Here is a 20,657-nt window from a genome sequence, read left to right on the forward strand (position 1 = left end):
TCTTCATTCAAAGTGAATCTTCAACCACCAAGAAAAATTTCCAGTTTTCGGAAGACATGGAAGTCTGACATAGGTGTATCAGGTGAATAAGGTAGGTGTGGCAACAATTCATACCTCAGTTTGTGTAATTTTGCCATGGTGACGACACGTGTCCAGGCAAGCATCAAAGAGTTGCGACACTCATCTTGCAGAAAATTTTTTCATTTCTAATTCTTCAGTTAAAATGTGATATATAGATGACATGTGGCCAGTGTGAGCAATTTCATGCACTTTCAATCGGCGATCTTCCGTGACCATTTTGTGCACTTCTGCGACGATTTCTGGAGTAGTGACACATCTTGGCCGACTGCGGATCACCATCTAAGCTCTCCCGACCAAATTTAAATTCATTTGTCCACCTGCCAACAGTCGAATATGAAGGAGCAGAGTGCCCCAGTGTATTCCAGAAATCGGCACGAATGCCCTTAGCTTTCATGCCGTCCTTTACGGAGCACTTAATCACTGCTCAAATCTAGATTTTTTCCCCATCTTCACAAATCACTACACGGGAAAAACAACAGAGCTACGTCACTGCCACAGCTCTCTTCCAAGATCACTGACGTAGCACGTGTTTACAGCCAGCAGTCCAACGAATATCGTGTGAACAACTCGTTATGCTGGCACTGATCTCTCGTGGCGATTCAGAGAGAGCTTTTCAAACCACCCTTTCAAGTTAAAAATGACAATTCATTGCATGTTATTACTATTTCAAAAAATTTACAGTCATTTTTGATGGTTTTCAGAGAGTCAGCACAAATGTTCACAAGAAAATCTTTTTGTTCAGGCATCAGGCTCTTGGACACTATTTTTGAACAAACTTCCATCACATAGAAATATGCATGCAAGATGTGCGTAACTGTTAGTCAATAACTGCGATATAAGCAACCACACGAATCCTGAACTAACGTTTTTTTTTTTTTTTTTCCCCGATTAAATCTCCGATTTTTCAATGCTTCAGTACATTGCTGATCTTCAGGGTTACCAGGGACGTGACTCGTCTTTAATCTCATCTCTACCCTCTTTGAATCACTTGAACCACTCAGAAACCTGTGCAGAAAAACAAATGGGCCTCTGTGGCAGACTTCAAATGTTTCACTAAAAATTTCACCGTACTCTGTTACTCTTAAGACACTAAGCATTTTTTCAATTGGCTGCAACAATCCGACACAAACAAAGTCCTCTGGCCGGCTGAGGGGTCGGCAGGTGAACACGTAAGGGGAATGAGGAGGGGAGACGTCACGCGCCTCGGCATTTGACTTTGAGGTCTGTGGTACTTTTCTATTTTAAAAAATGTTTTATTTTTAGCCAAACCTTGCATCTCCTAAAGATAGAGTTACGATCCACATCTGACTTGGTCCGAACACCAAAAAATGTTATAAAACTGATACTACTTTTTATGTGCCTTTTCGGCAATTTTGGAATAACCCTTCTGAGATGTGAATTACCGGGCACAGCTTCTTTCAATATTTAACTTTCCCTCACAGGCGTGTCCGTGCGCATCCAAGTGCTCAACTTTCTACATACTCAGTTTTAATGGAAGCTACAATCTTGGTAACAATTACCAATTTTTTTTAAATTTAACTGAATATTGACTCACAAAAAAGCTGACAAAAATATCTCTGTATCCACTTATCATCACTATCTACTTACCATCAAGACAGCCACTTTGAAGCAAAGATAAACTGACATGCTGATCTTTCTAATTATTAATTACCAAAGTTTCTGTTTTAATTTTTAGGCTCAACTGTTTTATTTCCTTTAGGCTAATTAATTTTACATTTTTATCACCATCTCCTCAAGGGTGTGTCACTGCTATGAGACTCAGAACAAGTAAAATGATATTAAAAATGTGTAGTTCTCACCTCTTCATTTGCTGACAACGTGGATTCGTCAGGGTCTTCTAATGGTTCCTCCCTGACTGACAAGTATTCAAAATCCTGAAAAACACGAGTTTGACTTGCTAAGCTAGAACCACAGGCAGTTACAGTAACGACAAATCTTTAGCAATTCTGAGAAATGTAATTCCAAATTAACATCAATGATATATATTAATCGTACAGCCACTGGTATTCATTTACAGACAAGATACACTATCAGTACTATCCTACGGCATAATATTCTGAGGGAAATGCAGCTAAGACCAAAAACTATTCTAGGCCCAAAAAAAAATTCTTTGAAGTGTTCAGAACGGGTATTGCATTATCCAATAGCCAGACCTATTGTAGAGCCTTCTTTAGGAACCTTGGAACCCTCACATTCGTGTGCTGAAGTACTTTTGCATACTCAATTCGTTGTTAATAACAAGAATAAATTTAAGATAAACTATGAAATTCACAGCCGCAAGACAAGAATAAAAAGGAAGATTAGGGTTTAACAACCCCATCAGCACCGTGACATACACACCAAATGCTCGGATTCTGGTAGATTGTGACTAGAAATCAAACTACTTGTTCTCAAAGGAACCCTCCCAGGATTTTCCTTATGCAATTCAAGAAAACTATTTGAAGTCTGCCGAGTGACTGCGCCAGGTTCCGGACACTTCCGACAGACAGCGTAGCGGAAGGACAGCTTCAAAATGGTGTCTGTACGTAATGTACATTGCAAGCGACATGCCGTCATTGAATTTCTCACTGCAGAGAAAATAAACTATGGGGAATATTCACAAATGCTCGTACGAAGTCTACGGAGCATCTGCTGTTGAGAGAAGTTTACTTGCTGTGCACAGAGGGTGGGGTCATCAGAAGGCGGTTCGGCGGAGCTCGACGATTTGCAATGGTCAGGGAAACCACCCGTGGCTGTCACACCTGACAAGTTGCAGCAAGCTTCAACTCGTTTGGCCCTTTAACCCTTTGACTGCCAGGGACACGATAACTCGCCACGCCTCGCCCTTCCCCTGGTGGACCTGATGTGTTTATGTGTGGCCCTTTGGCTCTCCCTACAGCGCTAAGGACGTGTTGATGTGCACCGTGCGCCGGCCTTTTCACTGCTAGGGGCGAGTTTACACGTGCTGAGTCACAGCTACCAGAGCGCGACAGACGAGTAAACGTCCAGCGCTGTCTTTCCACCCTGCTCTTCCAGTAGCTGTTCAGTGATCTTACTGTATAGTTCGAGAGTGCGTACATTTGTTGCTGTGTTCCCTCTTTGCAAAATTCAACTTTACTTCCCGCGTTTTTGTCAGTTTTCTTGTTTTCTACAGGAGAAATGTTACGTCACCGTGGTTCCACAGATAAAGAGATCCTGGATACGCTCACTGGGGGCGACAGTGAGTGTGAATTATCTGACGTTGCTAGCAGTGACGAGTCTTTGACAGAATCTCGAAGCTGTAGTCCTTGGCCCTATACATCAGAGTGGAGAGCAAGAATTACAGTCAACAGTTTCTCTGAATCCAAGGAATCAGGAAGTGACATGTTTGACAGGAAAGAAACAGATTTTCAGCTATTAAAACCATTACTTTGATGCCTCAAGTTCAGGACACAAATGTCAACTAGATACTGACCCCAACCATTCTTTCATTTTTTCAGATATTTATTCCTGAAGAAGTGTTGCAATTTATTACAGATGAAACAAATTGTTTTTATGTTTGCATGAGAGAAAATACTACAGAATCTGTGAATTCTCAACTGCTAAAGTGGAAAGACACTGGATCTGAGAACATGTATTGTTTTGTTGCTATTTGCCTTCTAATGGTGCAAGTTAAGAAGTTCTAATTAAGTGATTATTGGTCCAGAGACACACTCTTGAACACACCAGTTTTCAGAGAAATTATATCCCGAGACCGTTTTTGTCTACTTCTGAGAACGCTACACTTCAGTGAAAACTCTTTTGAGTACTGGAGGAGACGGTCTATTTAAAATTAGAACAATTGTTGACAAAGCTCCCAAGACATTTCTTAGTTCATTTCGTCCACATCACAAGCTTTGTATAGATGAAAGTGTCTTGCTGTTCATAGGACTATTATCTTTTAAGCAACTGATTCCAACAAAGCAGATTCAGAATAAAGCCATTTGTACTTTGTGACTGTCAGAGTGGGCATATTTAGGATTTTACTGTATATACATGAACAGAAATTGGGTTCCACAATTTAGGGAAAAGTTGTGGCGTACTGGCTACTCTTATGGGACAGCATTTAGAACAGGGTCATATTCTGTATGTTCATAACTGGTACTCCAGCCCAGACCTCCTCTTCTGGCTTCACAACCACGGAACAGCCACACATGGCACTGTTCGTAAGAATAGGCGCAACATGCCAAAACTGCAGAAGAAATTAAAACGAGCAGACACAGTAAGTCCACTGACAAGATCCTTACCATCGAGTGTTGCGATAAGAAAGAGGCGACACAAATGGTTGAAACAGAGAAGATTGACACAAATACTGGTAAAAAAAAAAGAGAAACCACAATGAATTGTAGATTACAAATAGAGTATGGGTGCAGTTGACCATTGTGACATGTTACTGAGCTCAGTGACATCAGTGCGTAACACTGTGAAAAGGTACAAGAAATATTTTTTTCACATTCTGGATTTGTGCATTCTGAATGCTCATGTTATCTACCAGTCGCTAACAGGGCAAAAAACGGCACACTCAGAGTTTTATCTTTCTCTTGTAAGGGAGACTGTCGAAAAACATGCTACAGAACAGAAAAAAGCTGGTAGGGGAAGGAGCTACGATGACGAGAATCCTCTGCAATTGACAGGGAGACATATTCTGGCTCTTATTGTGAGTGAACATTTGCAGAAAAGTGTGCAAATGCGTGGTTTGCACACTAACACCAGCCTGTCAGAACTCCGGAGATGGGAACTTGCCCTTCAGTATATCCTCTCTTCTCGTTATCCGCCAGGCCTCAACCTCCACTAATTTCAAGTTGCCGCCGCTCATACCTCACCTGTCTTTCAACAACATCTTTGCCTCTGTACTTCCGCCTCGACTGACATCTCTGCCCAAACTCTTTGCCTTTACAAATGTCTGCTTGAGTCTGTGTATGTGTGGATGGATGTGTGTGTGTGCGCGCGCGCGAGTGTATACCTGTCCTTTTCTCCCCCTAAGGTAAGTCTTTCCGCTCCCGGGATTGGAATGACTCTTTACCCTCTCCCTTAAAACCCACGCCCTTTCGTCTTTCCCTCTCCTTCCCTCTTTCATGATGAGGCAACAGTTTGTTGCGAAAGCTTGAATTTCGTGTGTATGTTTGTGTGTCTATCGACCTGCCAGCACTTTCGTTCGGTGAGTCACATCATCTTTGTTTTTAGATATATTTTTCCCACGTGGAATGTTTCCCTCTTATTCACATCATTAGTTTGAACCCAACAATTACGTTTGTTATTGTCACTGTTACATTCCGAAATCTTTCCTGTCATCTTATTTTCTCTTTCTGTTTTTGCAAGTAGTTTCACTTTTTATTCACCCTTCTCCTCTTTACCGAATCTACCATACAATTTTATCCCGCCTATATATACTCAATAATACGTAACCCACTTCCAAACCATAACCAAAAAAATTTTTTTTCCGCTTTCAACACTACCGCTGCTACAAAATCCACCGTTTCCAGTTCACAAACAGTTCCTTTCAGCTATTAAACAGCCATTTCAGCTAGTTCTAATAACTTTCGCTTTTTTTCCATTTCCGTTTTTCCCACATCACGATCTTTTTTAGCCGCTTCCCACAGGTTTTAACGTCATTATTTCTTAGTCAGACAATTGTTAGCCTCATTTTCACAATCTGCCACCACAAAACCACTCCTTTTAATACATTTACACGCAGTTTTATCGAAATTTTCCTGAATTGCTACACCCTTTAACGTGTTTTGGCGGCAACACAACCACATAACCTTTGTGCACATCGTTGTCTACCAACCCAAGTTCACCACAGGATCAACATAGCCCAGCTATAACCAACACTTTTTCGCCTTTTTTCACACCAGATCTCCAGTTGCTTTCTAGTTCACCTTTATCTCTCGCCATATATTTTTATTTCCATTTTCATTTCAGCCTCATGTTACACTTTCCACCTTATAATACCATGTCACCCTCACAACATCCCCACAACGACCCACTTCTTTCAGGAGTGCTAGTTCTGCAAGGTTCGCAGGAGAGCTTCTGTAAAGTTTGGAAGGTAGGAGACAAGATACTGGCAGAAGTAAATCTGTGAGTACCGGGTGTGAGTCGTGCTTCGGTAGCTCAGATGGTAGAGCACTTGCCCATGAAAGGCAAAGGTCCCGAGTTCGAGTCTCGGTCGGGCACAAAGTTTAATCTGCCAGGAAGTTTCAAATAAAAGATTACTCAGTTACCCACTCCTAGTCATCTATGCTGCTGCTGCTGCTATGTTATTAACAAAAATCTTGAAAGTTGTTAACTTCAGATATTTACCAGATACTCTAATATACATTTGCATTGACACTGGTTACATATTTTTTAACATAGAAGGTGCAACAAAGTAATGAGACTTATTTTCCTTGCAAGATGTGGCAACCCTGCAGGCTTGCGTAGACACAATATCCTTGACCTCGGTCTATAAGCTGCTTCTAGTCCAAGCAGCACATCGATGCAACTGCTCAGTCGTGAGTTGTGCTGTAGTAAGTTAACACGTGTTTGTGTCTCTCATCATGGAAATGGAACTGCATAATATTGCGCGAGGGTACGCCATTTCTTTTTGCATTAAATTGGGTGAAAATGCGGCGACAACTTACGGTAAGCTTCAGAAGGCTTTTGGAGAGAAGGTTATGTCAAGAGCTAAAGTTTTTCGTTGGCATAAAATGTTTAGTGAAGGCAGAAAAAATGTTGAAGATGAAGACCACTGTGGACAACCATCAACCTCACGGACGGATGTCAACTTGGCCAGGGTGCGTGAACTCGTACGATCTGATCGAAGATTATCCGTGAAAATAATTGCAGAAGAACTGAACATCAATCTAGAAACGGTTCGTCTAATAATAACTGAAGATCTTGGCATGAGAAAGATTTGTGCAAAAATGGTCCCCAAAAATCTCGCACCACAACAGCGAGAAACACGGAAAGATGTGGCAGCCGACCTGTTAGAGCAAACGGAAATCAATCCAGAATTGTTGAGCCATGTTATCACTGGTGATGAAAGTTGGTTTTTTTAGTATGCTCCAGAGACAAAACGCCAAAGTTCGCAACGGTGCTCAAAGGGATCACGCAGACCAAAAAAACCTCGCATGTCGAAGTCAAAAGTGAAATGCATGCTTGTGTGCTTCTTTGATTCCAAGGGTATTGTTCATAAAGAGTGGGTGCCTCCTGGACAAACAGTTAACCAATGTTACTACAAAGAAATTTTAGAAAGATTTCGTAAAATAGTTCTGTGTGTCCATGCCAAAACATTACTAATAATTGGATTCTGCATCACGATAATGTGCCATCCCATACTGCTCTGTCAGTACAGCAATATTTAACCTCAAAACAAATTTCAGTACTACCACAGCCACCTTATTCACCAGATATTGCTGCGTGGGACTTTTCTTCTATTTCCAAGAGTCAAAACGGCGGTCAAGGGACACCATCTTCAAACAACACAAGATGTCCAAAAAGCTGTGATGAGGGTCTTTGAGGATATTATGGAAGATTAGTTCCGGAAATATTACCATCAATCGCAGAAGCACTGGAATAAGTGTGTGTGATCAGAAGGGAACTACTTTGAAGGATCCAGAACGAGATTTTCACTCTGCAGCAGAGTGTGCGCTGATATGAAACTTTCTGGCAGATTTTTTCATATCAGCCTCATTACTTTATTGTCGGATCTTGTACATGGTATACATAATGTTGAAATCATGACTGGTGCCAAACAATGAAAATGCCATGTTCCCCTTCCCATTTCCTCATCAGTTGTTCGTTGCCACTTTTCTCTACACGTGTCTAATTTAGTTGACTTTGTGTCACGAATATATCAAAGTCATGCAGAAAAGTTCAGTTTGTTGTGTTATGCAGTGTTTATTCTTATCCTCCCTTCTATTGTGTGGACCGAGAGAACAATACTGCTGGGCTATAACACTGGTTTTATTTGCAGTTAATCTATTTAGAAAGGACAGACATCAAAAGAGACAAACTGCCTTACAGGTCAGCATGGACCAGAAAGAAGTGGCTCATACTTTTAAAAAGACAATATTGGAACAACTGAAGTGTAGAACGTATGTCGATGTGAACATATTAAACAATGTAAAGTAAAGAAGCTAAATAACAAGATGTCTGCACAAGTAGGTGATACGAGTTTTAAGATTGTCTTTATCTCATTCACTCAATTTCAACAAGGACTTTTTCATGCATGCTGACAAATGTGACTTGGAGCCCAAAAGAAGAAAATTGCTCCAAAAAATGCTGTGCAATGGTAAGCTTATTCTCCACATCTACATCTATATCAACATCACTACTCTACAAATCACAATGCCTGACAGAGGACACTGAAACATAGTTTGCTTGAGAAAGCAGACACACTCAGTGGTGATTACAGTAGGGAGGTTCCCAAACATATTGGCAGTGTTTTGGAATCAGTGGCAGAAGCTCATTATGATCGAGACTGGTACGCTAAATTACTGTTGAAACCCTCCTCTGCTCAAGAAAGGAGCCTCCCTCGTGACACCCATTTTGATGCTGCTTTCCAATAAACATGCACTTCTGCAGATTTTTCAGAGAAATGTCAATTTTCACTGCACTATTTACTGCTGAAAGTCAATGTATGTCTTCCCGAAGCAGATACGATGACCATAAAAACTCTAAAAATGGAACTGACCGAACACTATACGGTGGTTGAGTACTGTTTTATTTGCTCAACAGATATTGCAATATTTTAGTTGTGTAGGTGTTGTACATAAGGATTGCTAAAATATTAAAAGAAAGTAATTGCTGATTAACTTTCATTGCAAATTATTTTGATTCCAATGTAAATGTTAAGGTGTGTAACACTGAACAAAAAAACTGTATAATAGGACTGTTCTGAATTAATATATGTCATTTTTAAAAGGACATTCTTTTTCTTCCATCAGATTTTAATAGTAACATTCATGTGCCACACAAATGAGTCTATATGCATAAAAAGCAAGTAGCTGTAGAGAAAAAGAAAGAAATGTTTAAATGAATTCTTATCAAGGCTGAAAATTATGCATCAAAGGCTAATGCGTTTTTTATCTTCTAGATAGAATACCTCGAAAACTAGTTATCTTGCTTAGACAGGCATATGATCCCCTTTGAATAGAACTTCACTAGAAACATTTTTTGTCACTGTTTGTACTGTCTCCAGCCGGGTGCAGTCGTTTTGAAACCACGATATTTCGACAGCGTTCCTTGCCATCATCTTCAGGTGATACCTGCAGACGGAGCCTCTATTGAATCTCCTCCCCTTTATACCCTTGCCAACATGTTTTCAGCACTCCCATTTGCTGAATAGCTGGGATTATCTGGTATTTCAAACCCGTAGTTATCCTCATGCGGTCAAGCTCTATGATTAGCTCGAATATGCTAGGTCAGCTTAAAATAGTAAACTCATTGCTCCCTTCACTTTTGACGTCCAACAAATTATTACGAATGTTAAAGACAGTCGATATATCTTTGTTCCTTGGGAGGATAACGTATACATCAATTTCATTAGTCACACCTGGTTATTTGTAAAATTTTAAGTTTAGGAGTACATGTTGGTACCAGTGTTAACAAGCGCGCGTGAGACACTATCGCGCACGGGCTCTCGAGGCTATAGCGAGTTCCAGTACAACATCCGTTTCCGCCGTACTGTGGTTGCGAAGTGGGGCCGAGGCTGTTTCCCAGATAAGTTATTGCAATACGATGATGTATTACTATATTATAGTTTTTAGTTTTTGATGTTGTCCATTATGGACAAATCTTAGTTCCTTTTTTCTGAAGGAGGTTGGGTTATCCCGACTGAAACCTAGGTAAATCTAGGTAAACATTGCAACTGAGGCTGTTGTTAACATAAAATTAACAAGTATAATTATTCTTTATGGAACACTATCTTCATTCCACCTTACCTGTTGTCTACCTGTGTCCACCACATCTTCAGAATCAGACTCGACTTCTCTCTTTACAATTATTTCGTCTTTTACGATCACATCCTGATGGTTCTGCAAGCAAAAATACGACCACCTCGGTGAATGGTGAGAACAACTACATAAAGCACCCGTGTAATATTTTTTAAAGATGTGAATAGTAAAATTACTTACAGTAACATTCGTCCTTGACAGCTATCCGACACAAAATGACAAAACAGCAGAGACACATTCAGCTCACAATTTTTTCAGGGCAGACGCAACAGGAAGTAAATTCTTTGCTCCCAAGTAAACTGCTAATTAGATAACGATTTCTCCCAACCACGTATCACGAGGCTCACATACTGTGTGTTACAATTCCAGTCCTACGTTTTATTACAAGAAGGCTAAATATAGATAAAATTAAACTGAGAGTGAACAGGAATGTTGCAATAAGTAGTAGCTGCATGCAGATGAGAAACAGGAAAGAAGAAAGATAGGTGCAGAGGAAATCATCTAATCAAAGTGGAAATGGGCCACAATTTAGCGAAGTGAACTGAACACAGAATACACAATTTCTTTTCTGGATTTCATATACTTAAAGAGCCAACATAAAAGATGAATATACTGATGTAGAAAACTGAACATATGTGGGAATAAACAGATGCAAAAACTGCAAGTTTGTAATATGGGGAAACATTTTAAGGGCACAGAGTCGAAAAAATTTTTCGATGATGAACACCTACACAAATTTGACACACAAATTGTAAGTCCCTCTATTACAAAACAGTGCTCCCCTCATAAGCTGTAATCACCTTTGTTATGTATCTTACACCCTGATCCACTGCACTTGAAACTGTAGTCTATCATGCTGCTCTTGTGTGAAAGAATTCTAAATCGAGTAACTCACCACTGGTATTTTGTGTACAACAGCATCCACGTTGTTGTTGTCACTGTCATCGTAATCACAGCGACGTAGCTTCTTTCTTCTGCGTCCTCCTCTCTGAAATTTTAAATTCATTTCTGTTAGCTCAGTCACTAGGCTTTTGCAATGTCTAAGCAGTCATCAATTTAATAAGGAAGTTTAACTCCCACTTTTCAATAACTTTTTCACACGTACAGGATATCATTCATCAAAATTCGTCCCCCACCACCATCACCACACCAACAAAAATGTCAGCAACACGTAGCACTGTTGGAGGATCCACAAACCAAGTACGAGAGGCTTTCAAGAAGATGATGGAGAGGCTTATGTTCCCCAAACAGACCTGTCCAGAGGCTGGAAACTGTCCAGGATGATGATGATGATGATGATGATTGAATTGCCTCATTTTCCAGTGGAGGGGGAAAAAAAATAAAAATAAAAAAAAATAAATATGAAGTGCAGGAGACTTTCTTCAGTGGTAATACCGTGGGAGGCAGTTGTGCAAATGCTGTGAATATTTTTCCCACCAGCAGAGATTGTCAATCAGCCTGTGAATGAGGATGTGTGGCAAGTGTTCACTGGATTCCATTTAAGAGCAGCAATATAGCATGAAACGTGCCAAAACATTTATGATGCATCTATATCTACTCCCTGCAAACAACTGAAGTGCATGGCAGAGGATACTTCCCACTGTACCAGTTATTAGGGCTTCTTCCCCATTTCATTCACATACAGAGCACAGGGAGAATGATTGAAAGCCTCTGTATGTGCTGTATTATTCTAATCTTGCCCTCTCGATCCCTATACAAGTGATACATGAGGGGTTATAACATTTTCCTAAGAGTCAACAGTTAACATCAGTTCCTTGAAGTTCACACTTAGGATTTTCTCAGGAAAGTTTGTGTTTACCATCTGAGTGTGTGTCAGCTCAGTTTCCTCACTCTCCCATAGGTCCAACAAACCTCTGACCATTCACACTGCCCTTCACTGTGTAAGTTTAATATCCCCTGTTAATCCTACTGTTTCTGGTACCATATACATGAGTAATATTGTAGGATAGGTCGCACGAGTCTTTTTGTGTGCAGTTTCCTTTGAGGACAAATTGCCTTTCCCTAGTATTCTACCAATGAACTGAAGTTTCCACCTTATATTTTGCAGGACGATGCTCAAGCACGTACAGTGCAAGCTGTTACTGATTTGTTTGACTGTTGGGGCTGCTAAGTGCTGTACCACCTACAGCACTCCCCTGACTTCAGCCCTTGTGAGTTCAACTCGATTTCTAAACTGAAGGAAACACTTCTCAGCATTCGCTTCAGAACTGCTACAGATTCGTGTGGCGTCAGACCGTGGCGCTCGAACTGTCAACAGAATTGTCATTGCTAAGCATATCCTACGACTTCCACATCACTGGCAACGGGTTGTACTCAATGCTGGTGACTACTTTGAAGGCCAGTAAAACTTTGAAATAGGTATCTGTTTAGTACGAGCTGTAAATAAATAGTTGCCACTATTGAAGTTCCAACACTAAGACTTAAGCTCGAGTTCCATTTCTAATCCTTACCAAGTGTTACACCCACATATTTGTATAAGTTTACCGATTCCAACAGTGACTCATTGATACTGTAGTCATATTATGCAACTTTTTTTTTCCTTTTTGTAAAAAAAAAAAAAAAAGGGCAATTTTTAGACAACTCTGAATTCTTGTGAACACCTGACTGAACATTTGTGTGGCTTTTTTTGAGGTAATACTTTATTGTAGTGAACTACATCATCTACAAAAAGTCTGAGGTTACTATTAATATTGTATGTAAAGCCATTAATACACAACATGACCAGAAGGTGTATTAACACATTTCCCTATGGCACACCTGAAGCTATTTCTATATATGTCGATATCATTCCATCCGAGATAACATGCCTCGCCTTCTGTACCGAGATGTATTCAATCGAGTCACTCGATACTCCACGAGACCACACTTTTGACAATAATACTTCACGAAAGACACTGGAGTGCAAACCGTTCAAAACATTCAACTGCTCTAGGGAGTCAATGCTAAACATGAGCAACTCACAGATAAAGAAGTGGTAAAACAGTTTCAAAGATGGCCACAAAGCAGTGGACAGCCAAAAGTATCAGGGCAGTCCCTCGACAAGTCGAAATGACAACGCCACGCTGAGAAAGTGCCGACCTGTCACAGTGTAAGCACTAGAGATGGGCAAAACTGTTCTTTTCAGAGATCGGATCAGAACTGTTCACTCCCTGAAATGAACTAGCTCTTTTCCATGACTCACCACTCATTCACAACAGAAAATAAATGGAAGGCACATTGCCCTTTAAACTTGGTTTATTCCAGTACTATACCTGTATTTTGATCTTATTTGATCCTATTTTGAAGTAACACAGGTAATGAGTAAGAATTTTGTATTGTTTATTGAAATTCCCACGATATGACAAAGTTTTTGATTATTGATTTATTTTGCACTATCGTGGTTTTTTGGGTGATCGGAAAATATTGTAACTTGAGATTTACATTAACAATATATTTGGCTATAATGTATTAAAATTTCATTAACCTCGTACAAATACATCGCAAGCCATATATTTTTAAAGTGAACATTTCCTTCCGAAGACGCCTAAAATCGCAAAATCCGTACTAAAATAAGAAAAAAATATATAAATTTGACTGTAAGACCAAAGTGCTGCATATAGCCTTCCGCAGAATAAAACAAGGAAAATATTGGTGTATCACTTTTGCTATACGTTTATCGGTTCGCTCGTAATTAAAGTGTAAATTCGAGTGACTATAATAAAAAATCCTATAGTAAGAGGAGCCGTCAGGAACCTGATCTGATCAGTTTAAACAAATAAAAATAAAATAAAAACAAATGATGTATACATAACATAATTATGTAATATACGTAACGGTATTACTACGAAGAACAATATCCAGTAGAGACGAACTCCGATGCAGAGGCGCTGAGTCAAGCAGGTCGAGACACGAGCTGTATTACTGCGCGAGGTAAGACCGCAGAGACCAGAGTGACACCTGAGTTGCTATGCTCAACGCTCTGGCTAGAGTCGAGAACGGTGGGGTGAGCGTTGAGCGGGCGAGTTCCGAGGGTGGGGGGAGCGGTGAACGGCCACCACTCACCCGCTCGGAGACAAATCGTCCGTTCTCTTGCGAGCAGGTTGTTGCAAGTAGTTCTTATGTTCTCTGCTAGGAGGCTCTGTCCTGTTGCTCGCATCAACTGCCCAGAGGGCAGGACGTGCGACTGAAACGATCGCCGATGGAATGCTATGATAAAGTGCGCCAGACACTGCACGCGGCAGAGGAAGCACAGAGACGGCATGGCATATGTGAAACACAAAATCCAATGGGGCACTGCACAATGCAGGCAGCCAAGGCAGAAGCAGGGCAGAGGCCGGCGCTGGCTGTGTTGTGGGGCGTGCAGTGTGCTCTGACCAGCAGAGGCCCCACTGGTCTGCTCCGACTCTCTCTCTCTCTCTCTCTCTCTCTCTCTCTCTCTCTCTCTCTCTCTCTACTGTGGGAAACGTTTGGAGCTACCGTTCTTTTTTTCTGAATCACTGATTGTTCACTCCTTTGAAAGATTCAACTCTATGAATTAGTTCAGGAGCGGATCCCCCATCTCTAGTAAGCACACGCAAATGAGAAAGGGGTAAGCATTGGACTGGTACATTCAGTTTAGATGAACAATTGGTGCACCAGGAGAGTGTCTGCAAAATTCATACCAAAATCCCTGACACTGAAGCAGAAGCAACACTGCCTGAAAATCGAACAGGCCATTTTGGAAAATACAAACAGTAGCCCACAATTTTCCAAGCACTTTGATCACGGGTGATGAGACACGAGTTTATGGGTACGGCCCAGAAACTGAGAAGCAGCCATCAGAATAGAAACACCAGACATCCCTGAAGTTTGTGTAAAAAACAGCAGCCAATAACAAAGTCAATGTCACACTGAACATTCTTTTTGATTGTTGCCGGCTGGAGCAACAGAAGTATGCAGCCACAAGGACAAACCATCACAAAAGAATCATCATCATTTAACAGTTCCAGTTTCCTGGGTACTGGTAATGAGCCTCTTCCACTTCTTCCCGTCCAAATACATATGTTCATGGAAATCATCATCCACTGTCCATCCTCTGGTCATTACATCAGCCCGAATCAAGTTCATCCATTGGGTTCGAGGTCTTCCTTGAGATCTTTTCCCACCCACCTGTCTTTCCAAATATATTTTGGCCGTTCTAGTTGGCTCCATTCTCATCACGTGCCCTTACCGCCGAAGTCTAGATGTGCCAATTCGATCTAACAGGGATGTCTTTATTCCAGCTTTTTTCCTCATCTCCTCATTCCAGGACTTGTCCATCTCGGTATTTTGGCTGGTGGATTAAGAAATTTCATCTCTGATGCTTGCAGCCTTGATGATTCTCTTTTTGTGATGGTACATGTTTCAATATCAATGTCAATACTGGTTTGAAATAGCTATTAAACATCACTAGTTTGGCTGTTTTTGGAATCAAGTCATCCCATAAAAGTGATCTTACTTGCTGGTAGAAGACAGATCCTTTGTGCACTCTGTTGGTGATTTCATTTCTGACCAAATTATCACTGGAGGTTACACTTCCAAAGCAAGGAAAACTGTCCACACACTCTAGTTGGTGGTCTCCTAGTTTAACACTTGCTGCTTGTCCATCTCTTGACTGCTGTCTTGGTCTTGCTTATGCTGAGGTTATATTTCTGGAATTTAGATTCCCATTCATCGAGTCTGATCTGTATTTCCTCTTCAGTTTCACCCTATATCGTGATATCATCAGTGAATGCAAACGCATTTAGTTCACCTGACTTCTCCTTGATGTTCATCATTATAGTATCCGTAACAGTGACGAATAGTAGTGGAAACAGTGCACTTCCTTGCTGAAATCCACTATCGGTCTCAAACCGTAATGATCGTCCTTCCCCAATTTGTACACACTTGTGGAGTTTGCCGGTCTCCCATCGGGCGCCTCCGCAGGTGGCGGATAAGGGAATGCTCACCACATATAGGGGGTACCGAGGAAATAAAATACCTGTGGTGGACCAAAACCAGCAGCTACTGCCTTGTAGTATGATGTTGGCTTATCAAAGGCTGAGGGAGTTAACCCTGAAAGAAAATCCTCAATTACCTTAGGCCTAACAAGCCAGTAAAAAAGCTTATTTGTAGTCGCTTACAAGACACATAAGAGCCTCAGAACACAAAAGAATATTACCAGAAAGTCCTTCATCACCATTGTAATGCTGTGGGCATGAAAGATCTGAGCTACGCACAAAAAAAAAAGGGAGCTCCATTAAATACTGCAACCACCAACACTGTGCATCTGATTCAGACTTCCGTCACACCAAAGAGATCATTCCCTACACATCTGAAATGGCTTCATGTGACTTTTAGCTATTTCCCAAGCTTGAACTGCCCGTAAGAGGATCAGGAATTGATTCAAAGTAAAATACTGTGACGAATGTTATGGCCCAAGTGATCATAATTCCAAAAGAGTAGTTGCAGGAATGTTTCCAACAATCGCAGGAGCACCAGCAGACATGTGTGCATCGTCAGGGAGACTGCTTTGAAGGGGATTAGGGTTCTGTACCTGTAATTGATACATGTATTCCTGCTAACTAAAGGTTCAGTATCTTTCGAACAAACCTACTCTTACTTCACTAAATGAGGTTTTTTATGGCTTCGTGCCAAAAACAGAACAACACTATGACAAATTAGTCTGCAAACTTACAGATAAGAGACAGCAATAATAAAATAAGCAGCACGCTAGCAAATAATGTTAGAAGTGAAAATACGAGGGCGGTTCAGAAAGTAACCTCCGATTGGTCACAGTGCGGGTTGTGGGGGGAGTAGCGACGCCATCTGTGCGTTCACGCACTCAACAGGTCAGTCGGCATCAAGCCGTGGTCGAGTGAACGTCGTACCTGCGCTAGTTTAGTTTTTGTGGCAGTTTGAAATGTGTGCTGCAATAGAAAACCCCGCCAAATGTGAAGTGCGTGCTGTCATAAGGTTTTTTACAGCCAAAGGATATTCTGCAGCAGCTATTCATCGTGAGCTTTGTGCCGTGTACGGACCAAGAGTTATGAGTGAAGGAGTTGTCCGTGAATGGGTACGTTTATTTAAAAGTGGACGAGAAAACGTTCATGATGAAGAGAGGAGTGGAAGACCATCATTGGTGACTGACGAACTCCTTCAGACAGTTGATGCAAAAGTTCGTGAAAATCGACGTTTCTCAATGTCGGAGTTGTCTACTGGTTTTCCACAGATTTCTAAGACTGTCTTGTACGAGATAGTGACAGCAAGATTGGGTTACCGTAAGTTCTGTGCACGATGGGTGCCCAAAATTCTTACCGACCACCACAAAACTCAAAGAATGGCCTCTGCATTGAACTTTCTGTCACGTTATGAGGACGAAGGAGAACCATTGTTAAACAGAATCGTGACCGGTGACGAAACCTGGATTAAGTACGTGAACCCTGAGACAAAAGAACAATCAAAGATGTGGGCACATTCAAATTCGCCTACCAAACCAAGAAAAGCCTCGCAAGATTTTTCTGCCAGAAAACTGATGGCAACGGTGTTTTGGGATGCCAAAGGGGTGTTGTTGGTTGAATTCATGGAACGTGGTACGACCATTAATCAAGACGTGTACTGTGAAACAATAAAAAAGTTACGCCGGGCTATACAGAACAAACGCCGTGGTATGCTGACTTCCGGTATCGTTTTTTTGCACGATAACGCCCGTCCTCACTCTGCTCGCAGAACAACGGCCCTTCTTGAGTCCTTCAAGTGGGACGTTATCAACCATCCACCTTACAGCCCAGACCTGGCGCCAAGTGATTATCACCTCGTCATGCATTTGAAGAAATGGCTCGGGCACAGCGGTTTGATGACGACGAAGAGCTCAAAGATGCGGTCACAGGCTGGCTCCAGGCACAAGCGGGTGATTTTTATGCAGAAGGAATTTCAAAGCTTGTGAAGAGATACGATAAGTGCCTCAATCGCTATGGAGACTATGTAGAAAAATAGTGCAAAGATGTAGTTGTAAGATGTATATATTAAAATATTTTTATTTAACTTGGTGTATTTTTTTAAATCAACCGGAGGTTACTTTCTGAACGGCCCTCGTACTTGCCGAAGTTCAGCATAATGTATCCATATTCAGAGCCTCAAAAACAAAGTGTTAGATTTACAACAATATTTAAATAATTTTGTTGATACCTTCTTCATGCGTTTGTCTGAATGCTGAGGAAGGTTAGTAAATTAATACTTACCAACACAAACGATTTTAAATTAGCATCTCATTAATTCCTGAACGCTTTTTAAAATGGTGGCGTGTAGGTTTACACAGAAATAGCACAACAATTTAAAGCAAAAAGGAAAAGTGGACTAACGAAATAGATATAGAGCTTTCGAAGAGAACAATGAACAAGGAACTGAAATAGAAATTTGCGTGAATAATAATAATAATAATAATAATAATAATAATAATAATAGCCTAGAGCTGTATGTTTTTTTTTAAATATAAATGTACCACTGGCCACGAAAATTACAATCTCAGGAATGATGGCAAATAAGAAATTTTTACTTACTACCGACCCGCTCCGGTAGCACTAAACACATATGGCCAGAAGACTTATTCATAATACACAGCGACGAGCGATACAATGCATGACGCTCTCTATCAGAATTACGCCGGGTCTCACTTTGAGAAGACATTTCCAAAGAGCGAGTTCCAGCAACGCCACCTACAGAGAAGGCCTGTGCGCTGAGCAGCTCGCCTGCCAAGAGTAGTCATACAAGTTCCGTCCGTCCAAGAGCGGCTTCTACTGGCAGGAGCTTCTAGAAACGCTTTTCTCTGGCTACACGTTTTATTTCTAGTGTCGTACATCGCTATTTCAACAAAATTTCTCTTATATCAATTATTTCACACACTAATACATTAAAACTTACCTGTTTTTACACTGCAAATCCAAAACTTGTAACGGGATTGATGGCTTCATTAGGCCTATACACATGTTCTTAACTACACACAAATTAGCATTTTTAATAATGAAAACATCAAGATCTCTCAATGTGAAATCCATCAATACAAAATTTAATTTAACATTGATGATTTTATTCTATCAAAAGATGAAAAATCCAAAATTGAATATTTTTTGTGCTTTTTATTTTAAAGTTCTTAATTTTTAAAATGACCAAAATTCTGCCACTTTTGACTTGCTTTATAACCTTAAAAAGGTTCCAACCCCAAAACCATTTGACTTACAGACCTGAAATTTGTACCACTTTATTCAGTTTCTTCTACAGTTTAAAGATGTGTGCTACTTTACTACATTCACAAAGACGCTGAATTCTTCCAAACCCAATTTTTTAATCCTTAAAATTTAAAAATTAGAGTTTCTTGAAATAAATTTTATTTAACTGCAATTTCCTTTGCCAACTGTATCACAACTTTTGCAGACTGGTTCATGACAGTTATGTTAAAATGAAATAAACAAATTAATTGTGGTAGCAGTTTTTGCAGATGATGTATATAAATGGCAGTAGTTTAAAAGAAAAAGGCCTTTTGCAAGCTACACATGAAGTGTTTTCTATTTAACTTGTGCACACAGACCCATTTTGCCTTATTTACAAGGTGTCTTCAGTGGGTGTCAGATCAGCGTCTTAAAGCTGTTTGGCTTAAGAATTGTAACTAACACAACAGTAAATAAATACTATGGAATAAATAATAATAAAACAAAACCATTCAGTTTTATTGACACAATACTGAGCTTCAAGAGATATCAATTTTTGAAAGAAAATTAGCAAAGCACTAGAGGGAGAAAGGGGAGCAGGTTGCAGCAATGCAACACTTATAATGCACGAGTCAAGCATACATACAGCAGCCTTTTAAAATAGTAGTAGTGGCATTTTACACAGAATGCAATAAGATTCAGTACATTCTGAAAACTCCAGCACTAAACTTCACTGTCAGGCATTACTGTTTGAATAATGGTATCTCAAAAAAGTGTTGCTTTAAACTAACGAATTTTAAATTTTTATATCTCTTGTCTGTTTCATCTTTTTGATAATTGTGATTTATCCTTCTATGATTTCTTAAGAGGACAAACTGTGGATAAAAAAATGGTCAAAATTTTGTTGTAATCCATTCAAAAGAAACTTACACTGCACGAGTAAATGTTGTGGAAATGTAACTCATGGACGATCAATCTGAGCTTGCGTATTTAAGAAAGATTTCATGTAGAGTGAAATCATCTAATGAAAGAAAACCTGAACTACTGATCATTAAAAGCAAAAAATCTTATGGAAAGGTACAACTGAGTTGAAGTATGTCTAATGGCACTGAGTTTGTGGATGCTGAAAAAGGCTTGTATTTGTTGAAAGCATCTGCCTTCATTACAGAAATCCTCAGTAATAAAGAAATGTTTCGTCTCAAAAAATATTGTAAAGATAAAGCTGACAAAATAACATTGAAATTAAGAGAAACCTTCTTTCAGGAAGAAACTGGTGAAAATCAGGAAATACACTCCTGGAAATGGAAAAAAGAACACATTGACACCGGTGTGTCAGACCCACCATACTTGCTCCGGACACTGCGAGAGGGCTGTACAAGCAATGATCACACGCACGGCACAGCGGACACACCAGGAACCGCGG

General features: G+C 40.3%; 1 protein-coding gene across 1 annotated transcript in view; it reads right to left on the reverse strand.

Moving 5' to 3' along the window:
• The window catches only part of LOC126426412 (uncharacterized), a 163,590-nt gene that overhangs the window by 23,928 nt on the left and 119,005 nt on the right, over nucleotides 1-20,657 (reverse strand). Inside the window, exons 9-11 of the mRNA XM_050088332.1 lie at nucleotides 10,930-11,022; nucleotides 10,023-10,115; nucleotides 1,902-1,976 (exon numbers count right to left, since the gene is read on the reverse strand). Of these exons, the coding sequence (XP_049944289.1) occupies nucleotides 1,902-1,976; nucleotides 10,023-10,115; nucleotides 10,930-11,022 (261 nt within the window). The remainder of the gene's footprint in view (nucleotides 1-1,901; nucleotides 1,977-10,022; nucleotides 10,116-10,929; nucleotides 11,023-20,657) is intronic.

Source organism: Schistocerca serialis, chromosome 11 (assembly GCF_023864345.2).
Source record: "Schistocerca serialis cubense isolate TAMUIC-IGC-003099 chromosome 11, iqSchSeri2.2, whole genome shotgun sequence".
Lineage (NCBI taxonomy): Eukaryota > Metazoa > Arthropoda > Insecta > Orthoptera > Acrididae > Schistocerca > Schistocerca serialis.